We start from the raw sequence: 24726 nt of genomic DNA, 5'->3' as shown, positions 1-24726 counted from the left end.
ATTAGTAAAAACTGGTGGGGTTTAGAAATGTGGTGATTAAATGGTCTCTAGTACCACCTGTTGCCCAAATAAATGAAGAACTAATGACTTTTCGTTAATCTCTGAAGAACAAGACACCTGGAGATTAGAAGAAATGCCTGGTTTTAGCAATGTTCTTCTGTTATAGGCACCTCACACTGACACCAGAAAGGTGTTATCAGACAGGACAGCCCCCTGAGCTAGTGGGAGAGGGCTGTCCCCAACCTCCATCCTTGTCTTCTCATATAAATGAGTTTATACAAGAGACCTTGACTGCATTGTGAAAAGCAAATTTATTAAAGCGATGAAAGCATGCACCTTTATTGAAAAAGCAAAGCAAAGCAAGCAAATCTATCTTATCCGGCTTGGAGCACAGATGAGCTTTCCCGGCTAATCCAGAAACACGAGTGTCTGGAGCAAGTTCGAGGAGTAATAGACCCTCCTCCTGTCTGTAGGTTTCAGAAGATTCTTTTGCTGAGTATCTTGGTATAGGTTAAGTCTCAAGGTTTTCTTGTTGTGGTCTTCCCAGGATCCTGGCAACTTTATCTTGCTGAGGCCCGAGACTGCTGGCTTTGCTTAGGGAATAAAAGTGCCCTTTTTTCCTTTCCCTTTCCCCCTCCCTTTCTGCATTCTCTCAGCAGGGAGGTTTTAACTATTCGCTCTCAGAGTGTCCTGAGGAAGATACTGGTTTGTTATTTGCAGGCCAGTTGCAAATTATTCAAAATGTTTGGCCTTGTCCTAATTTTCCTGTCTCAGTTTCCCCTATTTCTCCTGTCCTGGAATCCTGTAACACTTCAAAACAATACCAAGGCCAAACTAGGGGCAGGGTGGGAGGTGGTCATGGGTGGTCCAATTGCAGTGGCATCTGCTGTGGACTGCAGAGAAACAGACAGTCTAAAAGAAGCCATCAAAGTGACATAGCTGGCTCCCCGTCCTCTTGAGCACCTGAGGGCCAGTGGTAACAGGCAGACCGTGATAGAAAAACCCGGTGCTTTTCAGATCTATATTAATATTCTACTACCTACGATTATTCAGATTTCTTCTCCCAAGTGTGAGGGTCTCTGTCACCTACCTATCTGGTGGTGGTAATGACCCACTTCTAGTTTTTCTTTCATTCATTCTTGTTACTGAGAGGAAGATATATCAAGTAAATACAAATGTAAAACTCTCTTCAAAAAGTGGTATCAACACTTGCTCAGTGTTTTCAAGGAAGAGCCCTAAGAAACTATAAAACATAATTATTTCTTGAATTCTTTTTTTAGTAGAAATTTAAAAACCAGATGTCTATGGTTTGGAAAGTAAGGCGCCCTTTTCGGTCTCTCTTTTTATACAGAGCACATTCATTTTAAACCTGGGCCCCAGACCTCGTGGTTCTTCCATCAGGTGGCTATGAAGGTGCCATGAAACCCATAAGGCATTTGCACAGGCACCTCTGCTCGGCCCAGTTCTTCAAAGTTCTTGGCATCCAAGACTAGGAGAAAGTTGCTTTTATTCTAGAAAAGAAACAATATTGAAAATTCTTTTTTTGTTCTATTAAAAATATATCTCTCTCCTCCACTAGGCTATAAAATTCCTGAGAGGGAGATCATGTGTTATTCATCTTCATAGCTAACCTCAGTACCTAGCCGAGCGCCTTGCCTGCCCAGTCACTAAATGTTTGCTGAGTTGCTGAACTGGACTGAAAAGGAAGCTCATACCTAGAGTGGAAAAGTTACACTGTTTATATCAATCACCTTCATAGGATCTCTTTGCGGTTAGGGATCTTTTTACCTGTTTCACAGAAATTCTTTCTTCCGAATTAGAAATGCCTCCCTCCATTTTGTGTTACTTGAGAGCTGATCAAACGTATCACTGCAAGGCAGACGGAGACTTGCCTGGTATGAATACGGGAGTGGCAAGTACATGGTATTAGGACTAACACCTCCTAAACCCACGGCAGGCCTGACTAACTGATCAGAGCACATTCCTCACCAAACCCTTTGGAAGGGTTAGAGTTCTACCTCCCAGGCAGCCTCTATGAGTTCCTCAGAGCTGGTATCCCAGGGGATCCTAGTTGCCACAGGATTGCCCAGAGGAGATGTTAGATATTATGGAGACACCAGGTCCCGGCTTCACCACATTAGACTTTCGGCTCACTCCATTAAATTTGGCAGCACAGATGGTATGAATATTAGACCAGAAGTCAGAAGACTGGGGTTAAATACTGGCTTTACTACTATGAGATCTGATACAAGCCTCTTTCAGCTTCCTTATGTTACAAATTCCGCATGTGTAAATGGTATCCCACAAAGTTGTTTTGATGTGTAAATAAAATAATATGTATGAAAGTAGTTTGTAACTGCATTCCTATGCAAATATAAATTACTACAGTTCTACAAATAGAAACCTAAACCAATAAAAAGTATGGATTATCACAAAAGGGTACATAAATGATAAGGAGGGGAAGAAAAGAGAAGGTGCCACACTGGAATAAAAATAAACTATCAACAGCTTCACTGAATATATCCCTCATATAGACCTCAAAAGGCTCAGAATCACTTTTCTTTCTGATTGGTGACAGGGACATACATTTACCTGGTTGGGGGTGATCGCCACAGAAAGAATAACCCCACCATCTTCTTCACTGGTCCCTGGTACTGGAACAAAAACAGGTTCTGAAGGATAAAAGTCATCTTCTCTCCAAACCTGTAACTCCCCAAAAAAAGTATTTGATGGAAGGTTAGTTATGAGCTGGAAGCTTTCAATAGCTTTTTCCCCTCCCAGCATGAATTTGGCTGTCAATATAATATTCCAACAATAAAAAATAAAAATAAAAAAGACTTAGTGAGTTGAATATAGGAGAGAGAGAGAGGGAGCTTTTGCAGCTGTACATTCTGTCATCATCAAACACAATTTGTGATATTATAATTTCCCATCAACCTGAAATATAGTTATGCCAACAACCGTAGCCCCATGATTTCTCTCAAAATAACATCAAGCTCAGAATTCTATTTCTGGGCTTGTGGTTCATTTAGGTTCCCTAGAGGGAACATACCTCTACTTAGGTGATTCCATTATTCTCAAACTTAATACAAGTAAATAGCTGAGCTGCTTAAACATTAGAGAATCTCAAAAACTGCCTTAATCAAAACAGAAACTCATTCCAAGGGCAGAGCAGGTCCTTTCAGGGTTTAGAAAACAAAAGATTTTCATTACCTTTAGTGTCTTGTTCACCACATCAACCTTGATCAGAGAATCCCCCACCAAATGCCGAAAGCCACAGCCATAGAAGAAACGATACTTTTTGCCACAGAATTGGCCATAGTTGATCTGGGGAAATTCAACACCTCCTTCTTGTTCTAAGTTCTCAGGGTATAGATTTTCATAAGAGCACCAAATCTGAAAAGGTTCCAAAAGATTTGTAGTGATTGCTTAATCCTCACTTATTTTCGTCAGTGTAGATCTGTGAGTGGGTAATACTCTGTAAGAGTTTCTGACAGGACTTGGAAATGAAGGTTCTGTGTAATTTTTTATATTGTTCTTCCTTCCATCATGGGTAAAAATGCATAAAAGATTATCTGGTTTTGTGACTAAACTGATAGGAGGTACAAGTGGACTTTTTATTCTACTAAAGCTAAGACATTGATAGCTACCCAATAATATGCCTGTGATAAGCACAAATTATCTAAAAGGCAGGGATGGCCAGTACCAATCTCAAATATTTAAACATTTTACAACCGTTAGAAAGTTGCGTATGTCTGTTTCAAAACACAAACGAGATCGGTAAACACAGTGCTCACTCCCAAACTGAATTCTGCAGTTCTTGTGCAAGCAATGTACCTGGACCTGACCCTGCTCAGCTGAACGTTGTGAAGCTTACTGTTCATCAAACACTGTGGGAAACGGCCAGTGAGTAAAAACAACACTAACATTCAGTGTCTTCGTCTAATATCGGCTCAGAGCCTACCTTGCCATCAGCCTGTTTCACAGCACTGGCCGAGGAGTAGGACAGCGGGCTGAGGTTCTCTCCCTCAGGGGTGTTCCAACTGACATGTAAGGGCAAAACAAACCTTCGAGGGAAAGATGTGGCTAATGAATTATAGACCTGTTCAGGAGAGAGAAATAAATAGATGAGGAAATTGTCATTCATACAACAACAGCATGTCCCAAAAATTTAGATCCAGGCAACATTATTGGCATTCCTAAGTAATTGCATACGTGATCATTTCTATTCATTTATTTATACAACTAATACCTGTTGAGTACCTACTACAGGTACCGTTTTAGACCCTGGGAATGCAGCAGTGAACACAACAAAGCCTCTGGCCTCGTGGAACTTAGAGTCTAGTGGAGAAAGAGTGATAGTAAATAATATATGTTGTTTCATTAGTGTCAAATAAACAAATGATTATATAGCCCAGGTTCTGACAGTGATAAATGTCATTAAAAAAACATACTGCAGGATGGGGGACTAGCGAGTAACAAGGGCTGCTTCCTTCTTCAGGTTTGGTCAGGATAGACCTCTGGGTGGAAAAGGGTTAATTTAGTAGGCCTAGGTTGCTCAAACCCTGCACACTCTCAAGAAAGGCCTGTTTTCGTGCCTGGCCCTTGTCTGGCACCTGGGAGGCAAGCTCTTCCTTGGACTGATCTGTCTGATAAAAGTATTCTGCGTACCTGAGGCCTTGGGTCACACTGTACTCGTTTATCCAGATAGTTTATGCTGAAACTAGAGGCCTGATGGACGAAGATTCGTGAAAGAATGGGCCTTCCTTCCCCTGACTGCTGGCACCACCTTTGCTCCAGCCCGGAGCCGCCTTTCCACCTTCCCACAATGCCCAGAGGCCCGGAGCAGCTGGGGCGGTGCAGAATGCCTGCGTCCTGCCCCTGGCTGTTCGGTGCCTGTGTATGCAAATTAACCTGCCATCTTTGTTGGGTTAATTTGCATGCTTACTCCTGATTGGCTGGTGGTGTCGCAAAGGTATGGTCAATTTGCGTCTTTCTCTTTTATTAGTGTAGATGTGATTCATAACGAGCCCCTGCTTTCTCTGTGGGGGTCTGGAGCTTCAGTAACTGAGATTACCCATGGAGGGGCTATATGTCTATGTGAAGATCCCCCATAAAAAACCCTGGACAACCAAATGCATGCCTCCAAGGATTTGGTTTCTTCCAGACTTCACCCCTGCACCTCTTTCTTTTGCTGATTTTTCTGGGACCTGTGAATCCTCCTAGTGAATTATCAAGGGGGACCCCCAACATAGCCTCTCTGCAGAGGTGATTTTTAAGTAAGAGACCTTAATAAAATAAGTGTATTTTTTCTGACAATAGAATGCTTTAAGTACATTTTTCTCCCATAAAATATTGTAAGATGGAGAAGGAACTGCCATTTCTCCCATATACCTAGTCCATATTATCTCTCTCATGCAGAAATGTTTTTACTGGGTAAAGAATTAGTGTTATGTTTAAACTACATAAAGAGTTTGCTTTTTTAAAGTTACTTTTAAATTTATTTAAATATTTTTTTCTTTTGCAAAACCATAGCTGAACAAAAAGAGACTCCCAATAATGGTAGATGAGGTCATGTGGAGAGACAGAAAAGCTGGACAAAATGTTTAAAACAGCTGCCTGAAGGCACTGTTGAGCTAAAAAGGCAGTGAAGAAAAATGGGGTGGAGATTTGGGAGGAGATAAACTAGATATTGGGGGTACTTTTTCCCCTGAGGGCATAAGATGCTTTTAGGAAAAGACAGCAAAAGGCTGAGAAAAATCAAGCAATTTCTTTATTAAACTTTTTATTTTGAGATAATTGCATATTCACATGCAGTTGTAAGAATACAGAAACACAATTGATTTTAAAATGGGCAAAGGACTGAAAGAAATATCTTTCACCAAAGATAAACAAATGGACAATAAGTACATGAAAAGATGCTCAACAAAATTGGTCATTAGGAAAATGCATATCAAAGCCACAATGAGATAACACTTCATACTCATTAGGATGGCTATTATAAAAATGTAAAAAATAAATAAATAACACTGTTGGTGAGAACGTGAAGAAATTGGAACACTTGTGCATTGCTGGTGGGAATGTAAAATTGTGCAGCTGCTATGGAAAATCATTTGGCAGTTCCTCAAAAAGTTAAACATAGAATTATCATATGACCCAGAAATTCTAGGTAAATACCAAAGGGAATTGAAAACAGGGGCTAAAATAAATACTTGTATGCCAATGTTCCTTTTTAAAATATATTTTTATTGATTTCAGAGAGGAAGGGAGAGGGAGAGAGAGAAACATCAGTGATGAAAGAGAATCATTGATCGCCTGGCCCCTACTAGGGATTAAGCCCACAACCCAGACATGTGCCCTGACCTGGAATCGATCCATGACCTTCTGGTTCATAGGTCGATGCTCAACCACTGAACCACACTAGCCAGACTATTTTCCAATGTTCTTAACAGTATTATTCACAACAGCCAGAAAGTAAAAACAATTCAAATGTCCACCAACAGATAAATAAAGCGTGGTATGTGTATATATATTATTCAACCTTTAAAACGAATGAGATTCTGATACATGTTACAACATGGATGACCTTGAAAAGATTATGCTAAATGAAATAAGCCAGACACAAAAGAACAATTCTTGTATGATTACACTTATATGAGATAACTAAAATAGGCAGATTTATAAAAACAAAAAGTAGAAAGGGAGAGGGGGGAACAGGGAGCTGTTATTTAAGGGGTACAGAATTTCTGTTTGCAATGATGAAAAAGTTCTGGAAATGGATAGTGGTGATGGTTGCACAACATTGTTAACATACTTAATGCCACTGAATTGTACACCTAAAATAGTTAAAATAGTAAATATTATCTTATATAATAAAGAGGTAATATGCGAATAGACCGTCATGCCCTCGCACAAGATGGCCTCCCCCATGTGGTCACAAGATGGCCACAACAAGATGGCCGGCAGGGAAGGGCAGTTGTGGGTGATCAGGCCAGCAGAAGAGGGCAGTTAGGGGCAACCATGCCAGCAGGGGAATGTAGTTGGGGGCAACTAGGCCAGCAGGGAAGGGCAGTTGGGGGGGACCAGGCCAGCAGGGGAAGGTAGTTGGGGGAAACCAGGCCTGCAGGGGAGAGGGCATTTGGGGGTGACCAGGCCTGCAGGGGAGGGAAGTTGGCGCAATCGGGCTGGCAGGGGAGCAGTTAGGCATCCATCAGGCTGGCAGGGGAGTGGTTAGGGGATGATCATGCTGGCAGGCAGTTAGAGGCAATCAGGCAGGCAGGCAGGCAAGTGGTTGGGAGCCAGCAGTCCCGGATTGAGAGGGGGATGTCCGACTGCCAGTTTAGGCCCGATCCCTGTGGGATCGGGCCTAAACTGGCAGTCAGACATTCCTCAAGAGGTCCCAGATTGGAGAGGGTGCAGGCTGGGCTGAGGGACACCCGCCCCCGCCCCATTGCACTAATTTCATGCACCAGGCCTCTAGTGTTATGTGTATTTCATCATGTGATAAAAAGAAATAATGTATCCTTCATCCCTTTTCACCAATTACAATGTCTTACATAACTACAGTACAATATCACAAATGGGAAATTTACATTGACATAATCCACTAACTTTATTCAGATTTCACCAGTTACCATGTACTGGCTCTTGCAGGGATCATATCATGCTTCAAATTAAGATTAAGACTATCTAGGCCCAGAGAGAACCAAGATGGCAGCATAGGTAAACGCCTGTACTTGCCACCTCTCACAACCACATCAAAATTACAACTAAAATACAGAACAACCATCATTCAGAACTGCATGAAAGCTGGCTGAATGGAAGTCTTACAACTAGAGAAGTAAAGAAGACAGCACACTGGGACGGGTAGGAGGGGCGGAGGTGACGAACAGGTTAGTCCAACACACACGTGTCATTTTTTAATTGGGAGGGAGATAGTCTCTATGGAGGCTGCCCATGAGGAACAAGAGGTCCCAGCCCCACCCCAAACCCGCAGACCAGGGTTCCAGAGATGGGAAGAGAAGTCCTCATAACTACAGGCTGTAAAAACCAGTGGGAAATGTGGCTGAGGGACATGGAGGCTGCTGGAGACCCAGATGTTCCTTTTAAAGGGCCAATGAATGAATGTACTCAGACTCACTTACTCTGAGCTCCAACACCAGGTGACTCTGAGGGACCCAGACACATACAGGGAGAAAATGGGCTGTCTGGCATTGGGGCAGGAACTTGGTGGCAGCTTTCTCCCAGACAGGGATGCTAGTAAGGGTCATTGTTCTTGTGCTGGGACCTCCGCTGTCACAGGGCTGACTGGCAGCCATATCTGAAATAGTTAAAATAGTAAATATTATCCTATATAATAAAGAGGTAATATGCAAATTGACCAACATGCCCTCACACAAGATGGCATCCCCCATGTGGTCACAAGATGGCCACCACAAGATGGCCGGCAGGGGAGGGCAGCCTGGCCCACACTGTTTATTCCATCCTGGGGATTCCCTGAGACCCCGTTCCATCCAATTTGCAGCCCCACCCAATATGTTTGCAGTGGCTTTTCCATATAAATGGCCTGTCCTGGCTCAGGCTTCAGACTTTGCTAAATCTCTCAAACAAGCTGCAGCTGATGTCAGCATGCCCCAAACCTATTAATTAAAGGCCCAAGATCCTCACTAGCACCAGCCTGCTCTACTTCACAGCTAGGCCTCACCTCCTGCATAGCAACTCTCCCACTGTAATTGCAGCTGGTCCTCACACAATTGACCTGGATGTCAACTCCTCCCAGAGACACCAACAGCAATCAACGCTCAACTACAAGACTGTACACACAGCCCACACAGGGCCACAGATTTCCTAGCTCAGGTGACTGGCAAGGCTGAGCCACTGGCCCCTACGGGACACTGACTACACAAGGCCACTCTACCAATTCCAGGAGACATAGTAGCTCTACCTAACACATAGAAACAAACACAGGGAAGCAGCCAAAATGGGGAGACAAAAAAACATGTCACAAATGAAAGAAATAGAAGAAAGCAAACTACTGGACACAGAGTTTAAAACCATGGTTATAAGGTTACTCAAGAATCTTGATGAGACTTTCAAGGTTCTTAGTAAGAATGTCAAAGACATGAAAAGAATCAGTCAGAAATTAAGCATACACTAATTGAAATAAAGAACAATTTACAGGGGTTCAACTGTATACTAGAGAACTCTGAGGATCAAAGCAATGATTTGGAATATGAGGAAGCAAAAAGCACCCAATCAGAAGAGCAAAAAGAAAAAAAATCCAATTTATTGATACATCTCCTAGGACAACAGAAACTAAGGAGAAAATAAACAAATGGGACTACATCAAAATAAAAAGCTTATGCACAGCAAAAGAAACCCATCAACTAAACAAGAGAGTCCACTGCATGGGAGAACATATTTGCCAATGTTACATCCAATAAGTATTTAATCTCCAAAATTTATAGGGAACTCATACAACTTAACAAAAGGAAGATAAACAATCCAATCAAAAAATGGACACAAGAGCCTGGCCTGCGTGGCTCAGTGGTGAGCATCAACCTATGAACCAGGAGGTTAAATTCCTGGTCAGGGCACATGCCTGGGTTGTGGGCTCAATCGCCCATGTGCAGTGAGCAGGAGGCACACAACCAATGCTTCTCTCTGATCATTAATGTTTCTATCTCTCTCTCCCTCTCCCTTCCTCTTTGAAATCAATAAAAATCTATTTAAAAATGGACAAAGGGTCTAAATAGACACTTTTAAAAAGTGGACATACAGGAGGCCAAGAGGCATATGAAAAAATTCTCAAAGTCACCATCCGAGAAATGCAAATCAAAACGACAATGAGGTAGCATCTCACACCTGTCAGAATGGCTATCATCACAAATCAACAAATGACAAGTGCGAGCGAAGATGTGGAGAAAAAGGAACGCTCGTGCACTGCTGGTGGGAATGCAGACTGGTGCAGCTACTGTGGAAAACAGTATAGGGTTTCCTCAAAAAATTAAAATTGAACTCCCATTTGACCCAGTAATCCCACTTCTAGGAATATATCCCAAGAAATCAAAAACACCAATCATAAAGTACATATGCACTCCTATGTTCATAGCAGCACAATTTACAATAAATCTTAATTATTGTAAACAGCCTAAGTGCCTATCAGCAGATGAGTGGATTAAAAATTGGTAGTACATCTACACAATGGAAGACTAGGCTGCTGTAAAAAAGAAAGAACCCCTACCACTTACAACAGCATGGATGGATCTGGAGAGCATTATGCTACAGTGAAATAAGCCAGTTGGAGAAAGGTAAGTATCACATAATCTCACTCATTTTTGGAATATAATGAACAACATAAACTGATGAACAAGAATAGATCCAGAGACATAGAAGCATTGAACAAACTATCAAACTGCAGAGGGAAAGCAGGGGATTGGGAGGGGGGAGGGCAAAGGGGGTGAGAGATCAACCAAAGGACTTGTATGCACACATATAAGCATAACCAATGGATACAGACAGTGGGGGCGGGGGGCCTGGGCTGAGGGGTGGGAGCAGGTTGTGAGAGGTCAATGGGCGAAAAAGCAGACATATGTAATACTTTGAACAATAAAGAATTTTTTTGAAAATCCAAAATTATGAAGAAAGCATAAGGAGCTTCTGGGACAACTTCAAGCATACCAACATTCGCATTATGGAGTGCCAGAAGGGGAAGAGAGAGAGCAAGTTATTGAAAACATATTTGAAGAAATAATGACAGAAAACTTCCCCTACTTAGTGAAAGAAATAGACTTACAAGTCCAGGAAGCCCAGAGAGTCCCAAAGAGGCCCACACTAAGACACATCATAATTAAAATGCCAAGGGTTAGCCCTAGCCAGTTTGGCTCAGTGGATAGAGTGTCAGCCTGCAGACTGAGGGTCCCAGCTAGATTCTGGTCAAGGGCATATGCCCAGGTTGCAGCTCAGTCCCCAGTAGGGGGCATGCAGGAAGCAACTGATCAATGATTCTCTCTCATTGATGTTTCTATCTCTCTCTCCTTCTATCTCTCTGAAATCAATAAAGATATAAATAAATAAATATAAATAAATAAATAAACAAACAAATAAATAAATAAATTTCCCAGGATTAAAGACAGAGAAAATCTTAAAAGCAGCAAGAGAAAATCAGTTATGTACAAGGGAACGCCCATATGACTGTCAGCTGATTTCTCAACAGAAACTTTGGAGGCCAGAAGGAAGTGGGAAGAAATACTCAAAGTGATGAATAGCAAGGACCTACAACAAAGATTACTCTAGCCAGCAAATCTCTCATTTAGAATTGAGGGTCAGATAAAGAGCTTCACAAAAAAAAAGAAGAAGAAGAAGAAGAAGCTAAAGGAGTTCATCACCACCAAACCAGTATTACATGAAATGTTGAAGCATATTATGGGAGGAGGAGAAGAAGGAGAAGGAGGAGGGGGAGGAGGAAAGGGGGAAAATATGAACAATAAAATGGCAACAAATACATATCCATCAACAATAGAATCTAAAAATTAGAATAAACAAACAAGAAATCTAATGACAAAATAAACTGGTGAATAAAACAGAATCAGAAGCATGGAACATACTGAAGAATCCCAGAGTAGGTTGGGGGGCGGAGGGGTAAGAGATCAACCAAAGGACTTGTATGAATGCATATAAGCATAACCAATGGACACAGACACCAGGGGGATGAGGGCATGCGCTGAGGGGTGGGGGTGGCCGGGGAGAGCTCAATGGGGGGGAAAGGAGACATATGTTATACTATATGTAATACTTTAAACAATAAAGAATTTAAAATTAAAAAAAGAATAGGTGGAATACAGTCTTTTAAGGGTGCTAAAATTATACTATAAAGGTGGATACATGACATTATGCATTTGCCAAAACCTATAGAATGTACAGCACACAGAGTGACTCTAATGTAAACTATGGACTTTAGTAATAGAGTATCAATATTAGTTCATCAGTTATAACAAACATACCACACCAAGGCAGATGTTAATAATAGGAGAAATTGGGGAGATAAAAGGAAGGAATTATATGAAAACTCTCTATACTTTCTTTTTGATTTTCCTTTAAACCTAAAACTTCTCTAGAAAGCAAAGTCTATTAGTTGTCGAGGTTTTTTTAATGTGTTTTTATTGATCTTGAGAGAGAGAGAGAGAGAGAGAGAGAGAGAGAGAGAGAGAGAGAGAGAAACATTGGTGATAGAGAAACATCATTGATTGGCAGCCTCCTGCGTGGCCCTGACTGAAAATCAAGTCCAAAACCCGGGCATGTGCCCTGACCTGTAATCGTACCAGTGACCTCCTGGTTCATGGGTCGATGCTCAGCCACTGAGCGAAACCAGCCAGGCTATTAAGGTGTTTTTTAATCTACAGCAAACAGCATACTTTATGGTAAAATGTTGAAATGTTTTCCTGTCAAACTGGGAAGTAGATAAAGATGCCACTTACATTCAACACTGTACTAGAAGTCCAGTAAATAGGCAAGAAAAAGAAAACCAACAAATACATTAAAATCTGACAAGTTTTTTGTTTTTGTGGTTGTGGTGTGTGTGTGTGTGTGTGTGTGTGTGTGTGTGAAGTTGACTCTAAAATTTACACAAAATTGTAAAAGGCCAGGAATGACCATAACACTCCCTACAGAAAAAAAATTAGGAGGACTTGGTCTACTAAACATCAAGATTTTTTAATGCAGGGATAGCAATTAGAACAATGTCATACTGGCACAAGACACCAGTGGAACTGAATATAGAGTCCAGGACAATAATACATATATGGATACTTACTTTTTAGAATTAAAACTTCTTCTGGAAAGTAATATAAAAGAATATTTTTATGACTTTAGCATAGGAAGATGTCTGAAATTGGTTACACAATGTTTTATTCCCAAAGTAAAAGACTGATATATTGAATTGATGGAAATGCAAAAGGCCAAGAAAAACTTAGGCACCCTTTTAAAAAGAAAAGAGTTAGCAGGCTTGTACTACAGCTATCATGACCTATCATACAGCTATAATAACATAAATAAGATTAGTAAGTATAAGTAAATCTTAAAAGCAATGTTTTTAAACGATTTCCAAGTAAAACTCTAGCTAAAAATAGTTTGTAGTACATACCATAGGAAAAATCTTACATTGAATTCAATATCAGGAAAAAAAAGTGAAATCCTTCGGGTAGATGAACTGGTACACTTTTATCAGAGAATTAAAGGTATGGTCCATTTTGCTGTCCCTTCCAGTAAATTTAAATATGTTCAGTGGTCAAGTGTAATAAGCGTCTAATCACACCCTCAAAACATCTCTTGGTTTTCTTTAACGTGCTTTCTATTAGGTATTAAGTAAGTACTTCAAATTATTTACAAGTGTTAAATGAATAAGCGACAAAGCTGTGTCTTTAAAACCATTCTCCCTCCATATTGCCAAAGAGACAAGAGAAACAGCTATTTCTAAGGTTACATAGCCAAAACCAGGACACCTGAAAATTTTGATGACACCTGAAAATCAAAGTTGTTTACCTGATCAAGCTCTTCCCCAGCTTTCCTAAGATTCTGTAGTTGGTAAACTTCTAGGTTTCTTCCATTATCTTGACAGCACAAATCAATTACAACACAGCCCTGGTCCTCAAAAGCATTGATTTGATGGAAAGTAACAAACGGCTTACTGCAGTACATCCCTGGAAGAAGCTGCAGGGAAAATACAATGAAAAAGTGACGTTTCTTTTCTTTCCTTTTTTCCTGCCGCAGGTTTATTTGTACAAACAGCACAGGAGGGCACGAATGCCACACAGACAGCAGCCCAGGGGCCCCACCAGTCCTTCCGTCCTCACATCGGCAGACAGAGGCCTCTACTGTGAAGCCTTCATGGGGGCCTGGGCACCTTTGGGAGTGGGGGCCTGGGCACCTTTGGGAGTGGGAGCCTGAGCTGCGGTCGCACCCGCAGCCTGGGGCTTGGTTTCCGCCTTGGCCTTGGCCTTGGCCTTTGGCCGGCCGGCAGAGCCTGAGCCCCTTGGCAATGCGGGCATGAGTACGTTTCCCAAGCTTGGGGTGAGCGATGTAGGCAAGTCGACTGAGTTTGCAGCTGCAGCCCTTTGGGATATTGGACCTGGGCTCCTTGGGCTTGACCAGAGCCTTGATGGCCTCAGCGCGTGCGCTCATGGCCTCGGCCTGCATCTTCTTCAGGCCCTTCTTGTTGTGCTTCTTGGCAAAGTGCATGTTCCTTAGGAACTTGGGGTCTACCCCTTTAAGAGATTCTTATCTTTGTGACCAGGGTTTCTTGATGCCGTTTCTGTGCCATTTTCGGGACTGGTGGGTGGTGTGGTTCTTGGACTTGGCCATCTCTGCACCGAAGCCCACGGCTCCCTTCTCTTCTTTTCTTTTTTCTTTAGGGAACAGGTACACTGAGCTCGAATTAAGATTTCCCCCTGTTATGTGACAGGGCATGTAGGTGCAAAAGGTAAAATTATAAATGTAGAAGTAAATATGCTTTGATTTAACCATTGCTTGCTTAAGCCATCTCACCTCATATTAATCAACAAACTGGGGCTGTTTAATACAGACCAATTGACTATTACAACTAACTCCAGTGTTTTGAAGGACAGATAATTCCTGAACTCTACATGGTTAAATAGAAAACACTGCTGCCCTGGCTGGTGTGGCTCAGTTGTCTGGCCACCACCCCGGGCACCAAAAGGTTGCCAGTTTGATTCCCAGTCAGGACACATGCCTAAATTGCAGGCTCAATCCCCAGGTAGGGAGCAGGCAGGAGGCAGCCAAATGATGTTCTGCTCTCACATCGATGTTTCTCTCTCTCTTCCTCTTCCTTCCTCTCGCTCTAAAGCTCAATAAAAATATCTTTTAAAAAAAAAACACTGCTAAGTGAAGGAATGTGTGGGGGTGTGGGTGGCCAGGGAGAGGTCAATGGGGGGAAAAGGAGACATATGTAATACTTACTATATGTAATACTTTAAAGAATTAAAGAAATAAAGAATTTTTTAAAAAGACATGGAAACAAAAAAAGCACTGCTATTAAGTGACATGATAAATTTAAGTGATTAATTCTTTGAAAAATGCATTCATTATTAACATGGAATTTTTGTAATAAAATGACAGTACAGTAAATTTAGAATACTATCTCTTTAAAGAGGGGAAAAATAAACAGATATAATAGTGCTATTAATAGAAATATATTTAACCAATGTGCTTTGGACTTTAATAGGATTATCATATTTGCATATTAAGAAGTTGTAGAAGCCAAAACCGGTTTGGCTCAGTGGATAGAGCGTCGGCCTGCGGACTCAAAGGTCCCGGGTTCGATTCTGGTCAAGGGCATGTACCTTGGTTGCAGGCACATCCCCAGTAGGGGGTGTGCAAGAGGCAGCTGATCGATGTATCTCTCTCATCGATGTTTCTAACTCTCTATCCCTCTCTCTTCCTCTCTGTAAAAAATCAATAAAATAAAAAGAAAAAAAAAAGAAGTTGTAGAAGCAACTAATTAAAATATCATTGCGAAAGTTACAGAAGACCTTTGCATGAACAGCATCCTCTTTTGCAAATAGTATGATATGGAAAAGTCCATGCTAAGAGGGTTTCTAGATGCCATTTTAATTAAATCAGATAATTTAAAGGATAAAGCCATTTCCTACAATGTTCTAAGATGCTAAATCCACTGTGTTAATTAATAAGTAGCTAGTCCTACCTATGAAAGAAGGTACTGTCCTTGATTAAGAGTCATGCAAGTAATGCCCAGTGAGAGTAAAAATCAACCAAATGGAAATGTGTCTTTGTTTCCAATCATTTTCATGATAAATACACTCAAAATACTCCACCTGTCCAGTGTGCTTATTCACCACATGAAACCGTGTGTTAGACTGGGGCTCCCAGCTTATTCCATCTGAGAAGGCCTTTCCCCGAATTTTAGAAGTGACAATTTTCCACAGATTCATTTTTAGAGGTTGTTCAATGAAGATTATGTAGTTCTTCGTCATTCCTGAAAGGTTCCAGCAAACATTAAAGTGTTATTTGGTAAACTAGAGTTGTCTGAAATGTGACAGTTAAGGGGACATGTCTGAATGCTGGCCCACATGACTGCTGACCCAGACAAAGGCCGGCCAAAAGTAATTCTTCACTGTTTCCCAGCTTTGTTATACAGATTTCCTGTTCCTATTTTAAAAAGGGAACTGCTTAGAATAGTTTGGTTGAGTGCACTATATTCACTTTTTATCTTTTTTTTCTTTCTTTTAAAATTGTTGTAGTTTAGGAACAAGTAAAGAAACATAATACGAAAGTGTGATTTATGATCTGAACCTTTATTCCATAATCCTTTTGCTATTTATACCAGGGGTAAGGACTCAGGGGCAGAAAATCTATAAAGGTTTAGAATACAGACGATAAATATTCTGAGAAAAAGCTAAAGCAATCTATATAAAATATGAATTTCCCAAAAATATATAATCAAGATCTTTATTTGTGGTCTTTAAAGTTACCTAAAATTTTGAATCCTGTCAATTAATTTTTTATGGTCAAATGGTTTTTTAAATTAAGACTTCAACTTTTTAGAACAATTTTAGGTTCACAATAAAACTGAGGGGAAAGTACAGAGATTTCCCATATACCTCTTGTCCCCCCGACAGGCATAAGCTCTGCATTATCAACATCCTCCACCAGAGTAGTACATCTACACTAATAAAAGAGAAAGATGCAAATTGTCTGTACCTTCGCGACACCCACCAGCCAATCAGGAGTGAGTATGCAAATTAACCCAACAAATATGGTGGGATAATTTGCATACACAGGCGCTGAGAGTATGTAAATTAACCTGGTGACGATGCAGGTGTTCCACACCGCCTCAGCTGCTCTGGGCCTCTGGGCAGCATGGGAAGCCGGAAAGGCAGCTCTGGGCCAGAGCGAAGGCAGAAAGGCAGCTCTGGGCCAGAGCGAAGGCAGAAAGGCAGCTCCGGCCGGAGTGAAGGCAGTGCCGGCAGCCAGGGGAAGGAAGGCCCATTCTTTTTTTTTTTTTTTTCTTTTTTTTTTTTTTTTTTATATTTTATTGATTTTTTACAGAGAGGAAGAGAGAGGGATAGAGAGTTAGAAACATCGATGAGAGAGAAACATCGATCAGCTGCCTCCCGCACACCTCCCACTGGGGATGTGCCCGCAACCAAGGTACATGCCCTTGACTGGAATCGAACCTGGGACCCTTCAGTCTGCAGGCCGACGCTCTATCCACTGAGCCAAACCGGTCAGGGCGGAAGGCCCATTCTTGCATGAATCTTCATGCATCAGGCACCTAGTTTCTTATAACTGACTAGGGACCCGGTGCACAAAATTCGCGCAAGAGTAGGCCTTCCTTTCCCCGGCTGCCGGCACTGGCTTCCCTCTGGCACCCAGGATTCAGGCTTCCCTCCGGGACCCGGGCTTCCCTCCCAGCCCCGGCTTTGTCTGGAAGGCTGTTGGGAGGATGTCCTATCGAATTAGCATATTACGCTATTATTATTATAGATGAACCTACATTGATTCATCATAATCACTCAAAGTCCATCATTTACATTATGGTTCACTCTTGATGTTGTCAATTAATTTTTTAGTGATTGTTGTACTAAAATAACTATCCTTTCAATTAGTCAGTTGGCTAAGGAAAGAAGCATATTACTAACCAGAATAAACTTAAGTGGCATTAAAATGCAACCTTGATCCAAAATGTTACCATACTCTGATAAACAGTATTAGCATAGTATTTGCCTCTGCTACTGTGACACTAAAGCAAGCCCCATTGCAATTTGCTTCATCTCTGGACTCACCGAAACTATGGTAATAAGAAGGTTTAAAACTCTCTGTAGAAGCAATCGAACATATCACCTGGGCTCCATGGATTGTATCCCCAAGATCCACCTTTTCTGGAGGAACCCGAATAATATTATAGCAAGAACCTAGAAAATGAAAAAGTCTGTCTTAACAATTTTACATACATCCTAAGAATAAAAGATAACCCTTACACTTATGCACTAGGCCCGCCCCGTGGTTGGTAAACTGCGGCTCGTGAGCCACATGTGGCTCTTTGGCCCCTTAAGTGTGGCTCTTCCATAAAATACCATGGCCTGGGCAAGTCTATATTGAAGAAGTGGCGTTAGAAGAAGTTTAAGTTTAAAAAATTTGGCTCTCAAAAGAAATTTCAATCGTTGTACTGTTGATATTTGGCTCTGTTGACTGATGAGTTTGCCAACCACTGGACTAGGCAAAAGCAGTTAAGAGATTTATGCAATGTGCATGATACCCATATTTCATGAAGGGTTATTTCAAACAGACTTAGATATCAAAAATATATGAACTTTATGAGAGTCATTAGCTAAGATTTTCAAACACCACACCCAAAGTAATCCACCAAGTTTATTTTATTGTAATATTCTCAAATGGTTATCCTCTCACACCCTGAAAATGAACTCAATTTCTACTTCATAGGAAAAAAATAAGGTTAGCAGCCAGGAATACCCTCAAATTCTATTTGTCACTCTCCCCACTACCCAAACCCAGCAACTACAATCTCTATTTGCATCCATGTCCAGATCCTTCCCTCCAGTTCTCTGGATCCTTGGGGCTGCTTTAGGCCCCATCTCATCCCGTCTCATCAACATTCATTCATGCAATCATTCATCTCACTATTACTACTTCTTCAAGAATCAACTCAGGTATCCATCCACTCAAGAAGCCTTCCCTGAGTCCTCCCCACCCCAGGTCATTTGGTGCCCCTCCTCTATGCTCTCATTATCTCTTATATAGTCATAGCACTTATCGCATGGTATTATAATGATCTACTTGCTTATCTGCTTCTACTGGGATAAGCAGATGAACAACTAGAGCTTTTCAAGAGCAGATTTATCTGCTTCACCTTTGCATCCTCAGTACCGAACAAGGACATACATTTAGTAAGTACACTATAAATAGCTATCAATGGATTGACTAACAGCATGTTTGTTAAATCATTCAATGAATGAACAAATATTGAGGTCATATTAAATGATCTTCCTGGTAATATTAGAATTGTCAATGTAGGTCCTGAAGAACTTGGGTAACCTGTAGTATTTTGCAACCACTAAACTTCTTTTGGAACAAAATAACCATACAGTTCTCTATTAATTTATTCAACAAGTACTGGTTGAATGCCAAATATATTCCAGGCACTCTTCTATGTGTCATAAATGCCCTATTCTAGACACTTGTATATACCAGTGTACAAAATAGACAAAAAGACTCTTCTTTTATAAAGCTCAAATTCTAATAAATCATACAATAAGTAAAAATATAATGCTTCAGATGATGATAAGAGCTGTAATGGAAAATAAACCAGAAAATGGGGATCCAGAGTAAATGTATAAGGATGGGTGCTATTATTTACAATTTTAAATACGGTGGTCTGGGACAGCTTCACTAAGAAAATTACATTTGAATAAAGATCTGAAGGAGGTGAGGAAGAGAGTCTTGGTGATATCTTGGAGAAATGCCTTCCAAGAGGAGAGAAGAACAAATGCAAAGAATCTCAGCCAAGAGTTAGTTTACAGTGTTCAAGTACATAACAACAAGTAGGCCAGTGTGTCCTGTCATAGTGAGCAAGAATAGTCTAGATGAGGTGGAATGAGTTAAAAAAAAAATAACTGTCTGGATCTGGCCAGGTATCTCAGTTGGTTGGAGAGTTGTCCCAGGCACCAAAGGGTGATCGGTAACATCCCCTGTCGGTTCAATGATGAGGGCTGCTGATCAATGTTTCTCTCTCTCTCTCTTTCCCTCTCTCTTGCTCTCTCTCTAAAATTAATAAAAACATATCCTACAGTGCGGATTAAAAATAAATTTTTTTAAATTAAAAAAAACTGTCTGACATGCTCAGAATAAACTTAAATGGGGTAAGGGCAGAAGCAAGGAGACTAGCTAAGAAACTATTATAATAATTCAAATGAGAGAGGTGGTTGCTCAGACCAGAGTTGTGCAAGTGGAGGTGATATGAGGTGGTTGGATTTTGGATATATAAATATTTTTATAGATTTCAGAGAGGAAGGGAGAGGGAGAGAGAAATGGAAACATCAATGATGAGAGAGAGAATCATTGATGGGCTGCCTCCTCCACACCCCACACTGGAGATTGAGCCTGCAACCAGGCATGTGCCCTGACCAGCAATCAAGCCATGACCTCCTGGTTCATAGGCTGATGCTCAACCATTGAGCCATTCAGGCCGGCAGATTTGGGATATATTTTGAAGGCATTGCTGAAATAATTTTTTTACCTAGTGGATGTTGATGTGAGAGACAGAGGTGTGAAGGATGATTCTGAAGTTATCATCCTAAGCAACTGGAAAGGTGGAGTTACCATCAACTGAGTTGGTAATTTGTTTTATTGATTTTTTTTTAAGAGAGAGAGAGGCAGGGAAGGGAGAGAGAAACATGCGTGCAAGAGCTAAGCATCAATCCCCTAGTTGTCTCTTGCATGCCCTCTACCAGGCATTGAGCCTGCAACCTAGCTACGTAGGTATATGCCTTAATGGGGAATGGAACCAGCAACCTTTTGGTGCATAAGACAACACTCAATCAACTGAGCCACACAAGCCAGGGTTGTGGGAAATATTTTAAGCAGAAAAAGTTTAGGGAAAAAGATCAGGAGTTTGGTTTTAGACAAGTTAATTTTGTAATGCCTAGTAGATATCTAGCAAAAACAGTGAGTAAGCAATCTACATATATATATATAAAAGCCTAAGCAACCAAATGACTGAACGACCAGAATGACCAGAACAACCAGTCACTATGACGTGCACTGACCACCAGAGGGCAGACGCTCAATGCAGAAGCTACCCTCTGGTGGTCAGCGCACTCCCACAGTGGGAGCACTGCTCAGCTGTCTGACGTGTCCCTGCGGCCCACCAGCCCAGCAGCAGCCACTCACTCCCTCAGTAGTCCTGCAGATCCAATCTCCAGAGAATAGGCCAGGCACCAACGGACCAGCCCCACCAGCACAATCCTGACAGTGCTGCTGGCCTCCTGGAAGTCGGCTTCGGGCACCGTGGCCGCTTCCCCTCCCTAGACTCCACAAGGAAGAAACAATATAAAAGTGGCCGCCAGGTGGCTCCTGACAACCAGCGCGAATGTCAGCAGGATGGATCCAAATCCCGGGCTGGCAAGGGCATCCCACAGCCCGCCCTGAGGACCAATTGCATCCCAGTCACCCCCACCCCCTTGGGGCCCCACCTGTGCACAAATTTGTGCACCAGGCCCCTAGTTAGAAATAAAATACTGGGAGGTCTAGGTTGGGGACATAGATGTGTTTTGAGAGCTCATTGTCTATAAAAGATCATGCTTTTATACAGTGATGAGTTATAAAAGGATTAAGGTAAGTCCATAGTTCCAAGAGTACTGAGTAATCACATATAATAATCCTATCTAATAAAAAGGGAATATGCTAATTGACCATCATGCCCTCACAAAGATGGCAGCACCCATAGCCAATAAGGAGGGAATATGCTAATTGACTGCCACACCCTCAAAGATGGCAGTGCCCACAGCCACAAGATGGTGGCACCCAGTCCCCTCAGCCCTGCCGGGGTGCCTGCCTCTGGAGTCCTCCAGTCCCCTCAGCCCCCCAGCTGCCCAGGGCCATCTAGAGGCGCAGGCAAGCCTCAGATGGCGGCTGCCCAGCTGCCCATGGCAGGCCCAAAGCAAAAGTAAGCCCCAGGTGGCAGCTGCCCAGTCACCCAGGGCCGCCCAAGGCTCAGGTAACCAGGGCCGGCTGAGGCTTGCGCTGCCGGCAGTGGCAGCAGCAGAGGTGTGATGGGGGCATTGCCTTCCCCTGATCGCTGGGTCACCTGGACGCCTCCCACCTCTGAGGGCTCCTGGACTGTGAGAGGGGCAGGCCAAGCTGAGAGACCCCCCTCCAGTGCATGAATTTTCATGCACCTGGTCTCTAATAGCATATAATTTTACAATATTGTTAAGAACTAGTTGGATTGATTAATGTTTTAGAAAATGTTTGTTAATTTTAAAGTGTCTTTTTAAATATCTGTAAAAGCTAAAACAGTTAAAAGCCTTTTACTTACTAGAGTTAGAAATCACTAAGCAAGCACTTTAATATAATAAGAATCTCTAAATTTCCCCAAACACATCCTAGGTTGTTGAGCTCCCTGCAATCACATGTACAATTGAGTACCAGTTCATAAACTGCTCACTGAATCAAATAATTAAGAAAAAAAAAGTAAATTCAGTTTCAGTTGAGATTGCAAGATAAAAGAATTTCCTGTCTCGGCATTTGGATAATTAATGATTACTCAACTCACTAAATTTAAACACAACTAATAATGAATTGTTTTGTCTGCAAGTCATGATGGCATGCATGAGCGAGGCATTGAGTCACCCAGGAAACACCCAGCAGAGGAATGATATGCCCAATACATTTCATCTAACCTGGGGACTCTTCAGGACTTCAAAAACAGCAAATTGAGGCAAAGTAACAAGCACAGCCTCTGATAATTGCCGGAAAGGTTTCTCAAAGATCTAGGGGCTTGAGCCAAAACCACCGGGGACCTTGTTAAAATGCACCAAGAGGTGAGGAGTTGTTAAATTCTTGGCCCCTTTTTTGGGCCTACTGAACCACGATCTCGGGAGATGAAGAGCAGTAATCTACATTGCTAAGAAGCATTCCAGATGATTCTTAGACACACTACAGGCTGAGAATGACTGATCTAATGACTGTTTTAGAATATATCATTCAGAATGGTTAAACAGTACTTAAAAGGGATGTTTGCTGCTTCCTAATACAGCTTTGAAGAATACATTCCTACCTGAGGTCAGATAATAAAAAAGAGAGAGAGCTGGGTACCCATCTCTACTTGAGCCAGTAAAAAACAACCCCACAGTATTCATTTTCACATACCCTCACGTGTAGTAAATATGGAGAGGAACAGATGAACAACTCACAATGCCAGTTCTTTACCAAAGTTACACATTACCCTATACAAAAGTTTTACAGGTTATAGAAGAAAGACTGATTGACAGCTGAGCTAGTCAGAAATATCTAATACACGTTCCTTTCAAACACAGACATGTGTGCTCAGATATAGGAACACGAATTTGCATGTCCTGAGACCCTTCTGTACTCAGAGGTGAATAATTATTAAGGTGATCTACAGAGTGTGTGTGTTTCTGACTTGGTGCCAAGTCTGGTTTTAGATACTCAGAAGCTTGCCTAAGCAAGTATCTTAAACCTTCTCAAGGTCCACTGTCTATAAAAAGAAGTAATAACAGCATCTTTCTCAGATAAGTGTTAAAGGATTAAGTGAGAAAATATCTAGAAAAATGTTTAACGCCAGCAAATACTAAGCATTCAGTAAATGTTAGCTATCATCATTAGCTATGAGAACTTTCTGGAGCAGATAGGTAGGCAGTTGGGGAAGTGGATGACCAGGAAAAAGGTATATGTGGTTGTAAAAAAAACTGCACTACAACTTTAACTTACTTTGTAGTATATTAATCCCATTATAAAAATAAATTCCTTCCCATGTGATAGACAATGTATCTTGTCTACATCTTTGCTGCAGAATTCTAAATTGTTTATACTTACAATATGGTACTTGATAAAAATTCAAGTTTGAGAAATACATACTGAAAATCCCTACAATGCTTGTGAGCCAAAAAACACAACGGAACATAAAATTGTGGGTGATGCTGAGAATGTCAAATAGAAAATCAGCTGCTACGCATATGTGCAAAAGGACCGCAGAGTACGTACTCAATGATAAATGATGTACTTTAAGTTAAGTAATGCCATTTCGGAGATTTTTCTCTGAACTTTTCAAATGAAGTTTCATATGTTTACATCTTAACCACAATGGAACCCCAGGAAGATATTAACTTCTAATTACCGTATTTTCTGGCGTATAAGACGACTGGGCGTATAAGATTTTCCTGGGGAAAAAGTCGTCTTATACGCCGGAAAATACAGAAGTCCAATAGATCTAATCCATTATATCTAATCCCATCAATATAGTCCAATATACCATATTTTCCGGCGTATAAAATGACTTTTTAACCTAGGAAAATCTTATACACCCAGTTGTCTTATATGCCGGAAAGTACGGTATTTTTAAAAAGACTTCCATCCCACTTTACCATGTGGCCCATAGGAGTTGCCCATGTTGTATGCAGTTCCGTCTGGGTCATAATGAGGATGTGCAGTTGCTCCATTCACAGCAATGAATTTGCTCCAGTCCACCTGCAAATTGAAGACCATCAGAGACTTTTAAACGTTACATGGGCAGGTCTCTATTTAGATGCGTAAATGGTAGAGATGTGTCAAATATCTTTAAAATAAGATATGAAAATTACAGCCTAAGCCCTAATATCTCACCTCTGAGAAATCAAAATCATTTTTCCTTCTAAAGAAAAATAAATGGCCAAAACCGGTTTGGCTCAGTGGATAGAGCGTCGGCCTGCGGACTCAAGGGTCCCAGGTTCGATTCCAGTCAAGGGCATGTACCTTGGTTGCGGGCACATCCCCAGTAGGGGGTGTGCAAGAGGCAGCTGATTGATGTTTCTCTCTCATCGATGTTCCTCTCTATCCCTCTCTCTTCCTCTCTGTAAAAAAATCAATAAAATATATTTATTAAAAAAAAAAAGAAAGAAAAATAAATGAACCCCCCCCCAAAATAAAAACAAAAACCCCACCACTAATGAATAA

The 24726-nt window shown here is 41.4% G+C and overlaps 1 protein-coding gene and 1 pseudogene across 1 annotated transcript in view; both read right to left on the bottom strand.

Moving 5' to 3' along the window:
• Window positions 1-950: 950 nt before the first annotated feature.
• Window positions 951-24726, bottom strand: part of BCO2 (beta-carotene oxygenase 2) — a 50650-nt gene continuing 26874 nt past the window's right edge. The window contains exons 5-12 of the mRNA XM_008150230.3: window positions 24159-24261; window positions 17820-17948; window positions 15849-16009; window positions 13540-13707; window positions 3965-4102; window positions 3214-3396; window positions 2593-2703; window positions 951-1511 (exon numbers count right to left, since the gene is read on the bottom strand). Coding sequence (XP_008148452.3) covers window positions 1398-1511; window positions 2593-2703; window positions 3214-3396; window positions 3965-4102; window positions 13540-13707; window positions 15849-16009; window positions 17820-17948; window positions 24159-24261 — 1107 coding nt within the window. The 3' untranslated portion in view covers window positions 951-1397. The remainder of the gene's footprint in view (window positions 1512-2592; window positions 2704-3213; window positions 3397-3964; window positions 4103-13539; window positions 13708-15848; window positions 16010-17819; window positions 17949-24158; window positions 24262-24726) is intronic.
• Window positions 13869-14358, bottom strand: LOC103293799 (60S ribosomal protein L29-like; annotated as a pseudogene).

This window comes from Eptesicus fuscus, chromosome 13 (assembly GCF_027574615.1).
Source record: "Eptesicus fuscus isolate TK198812 chromosome 13, DD_ASM_mEF_20220401, whole genome shotgun sequence".
Taxonomy (NCBI): domain Eukaryota; kingdom Metazoa; phylum Chordata; class Mammalia; order Chiroptera; family Vespertilionidae; genus Eptesicus; species Eptesicus fuscus.
Note: the sequence above shows the minus strand (reverse complement) of the source record. Positions and strands in the feature narration are given on the sequence as shown.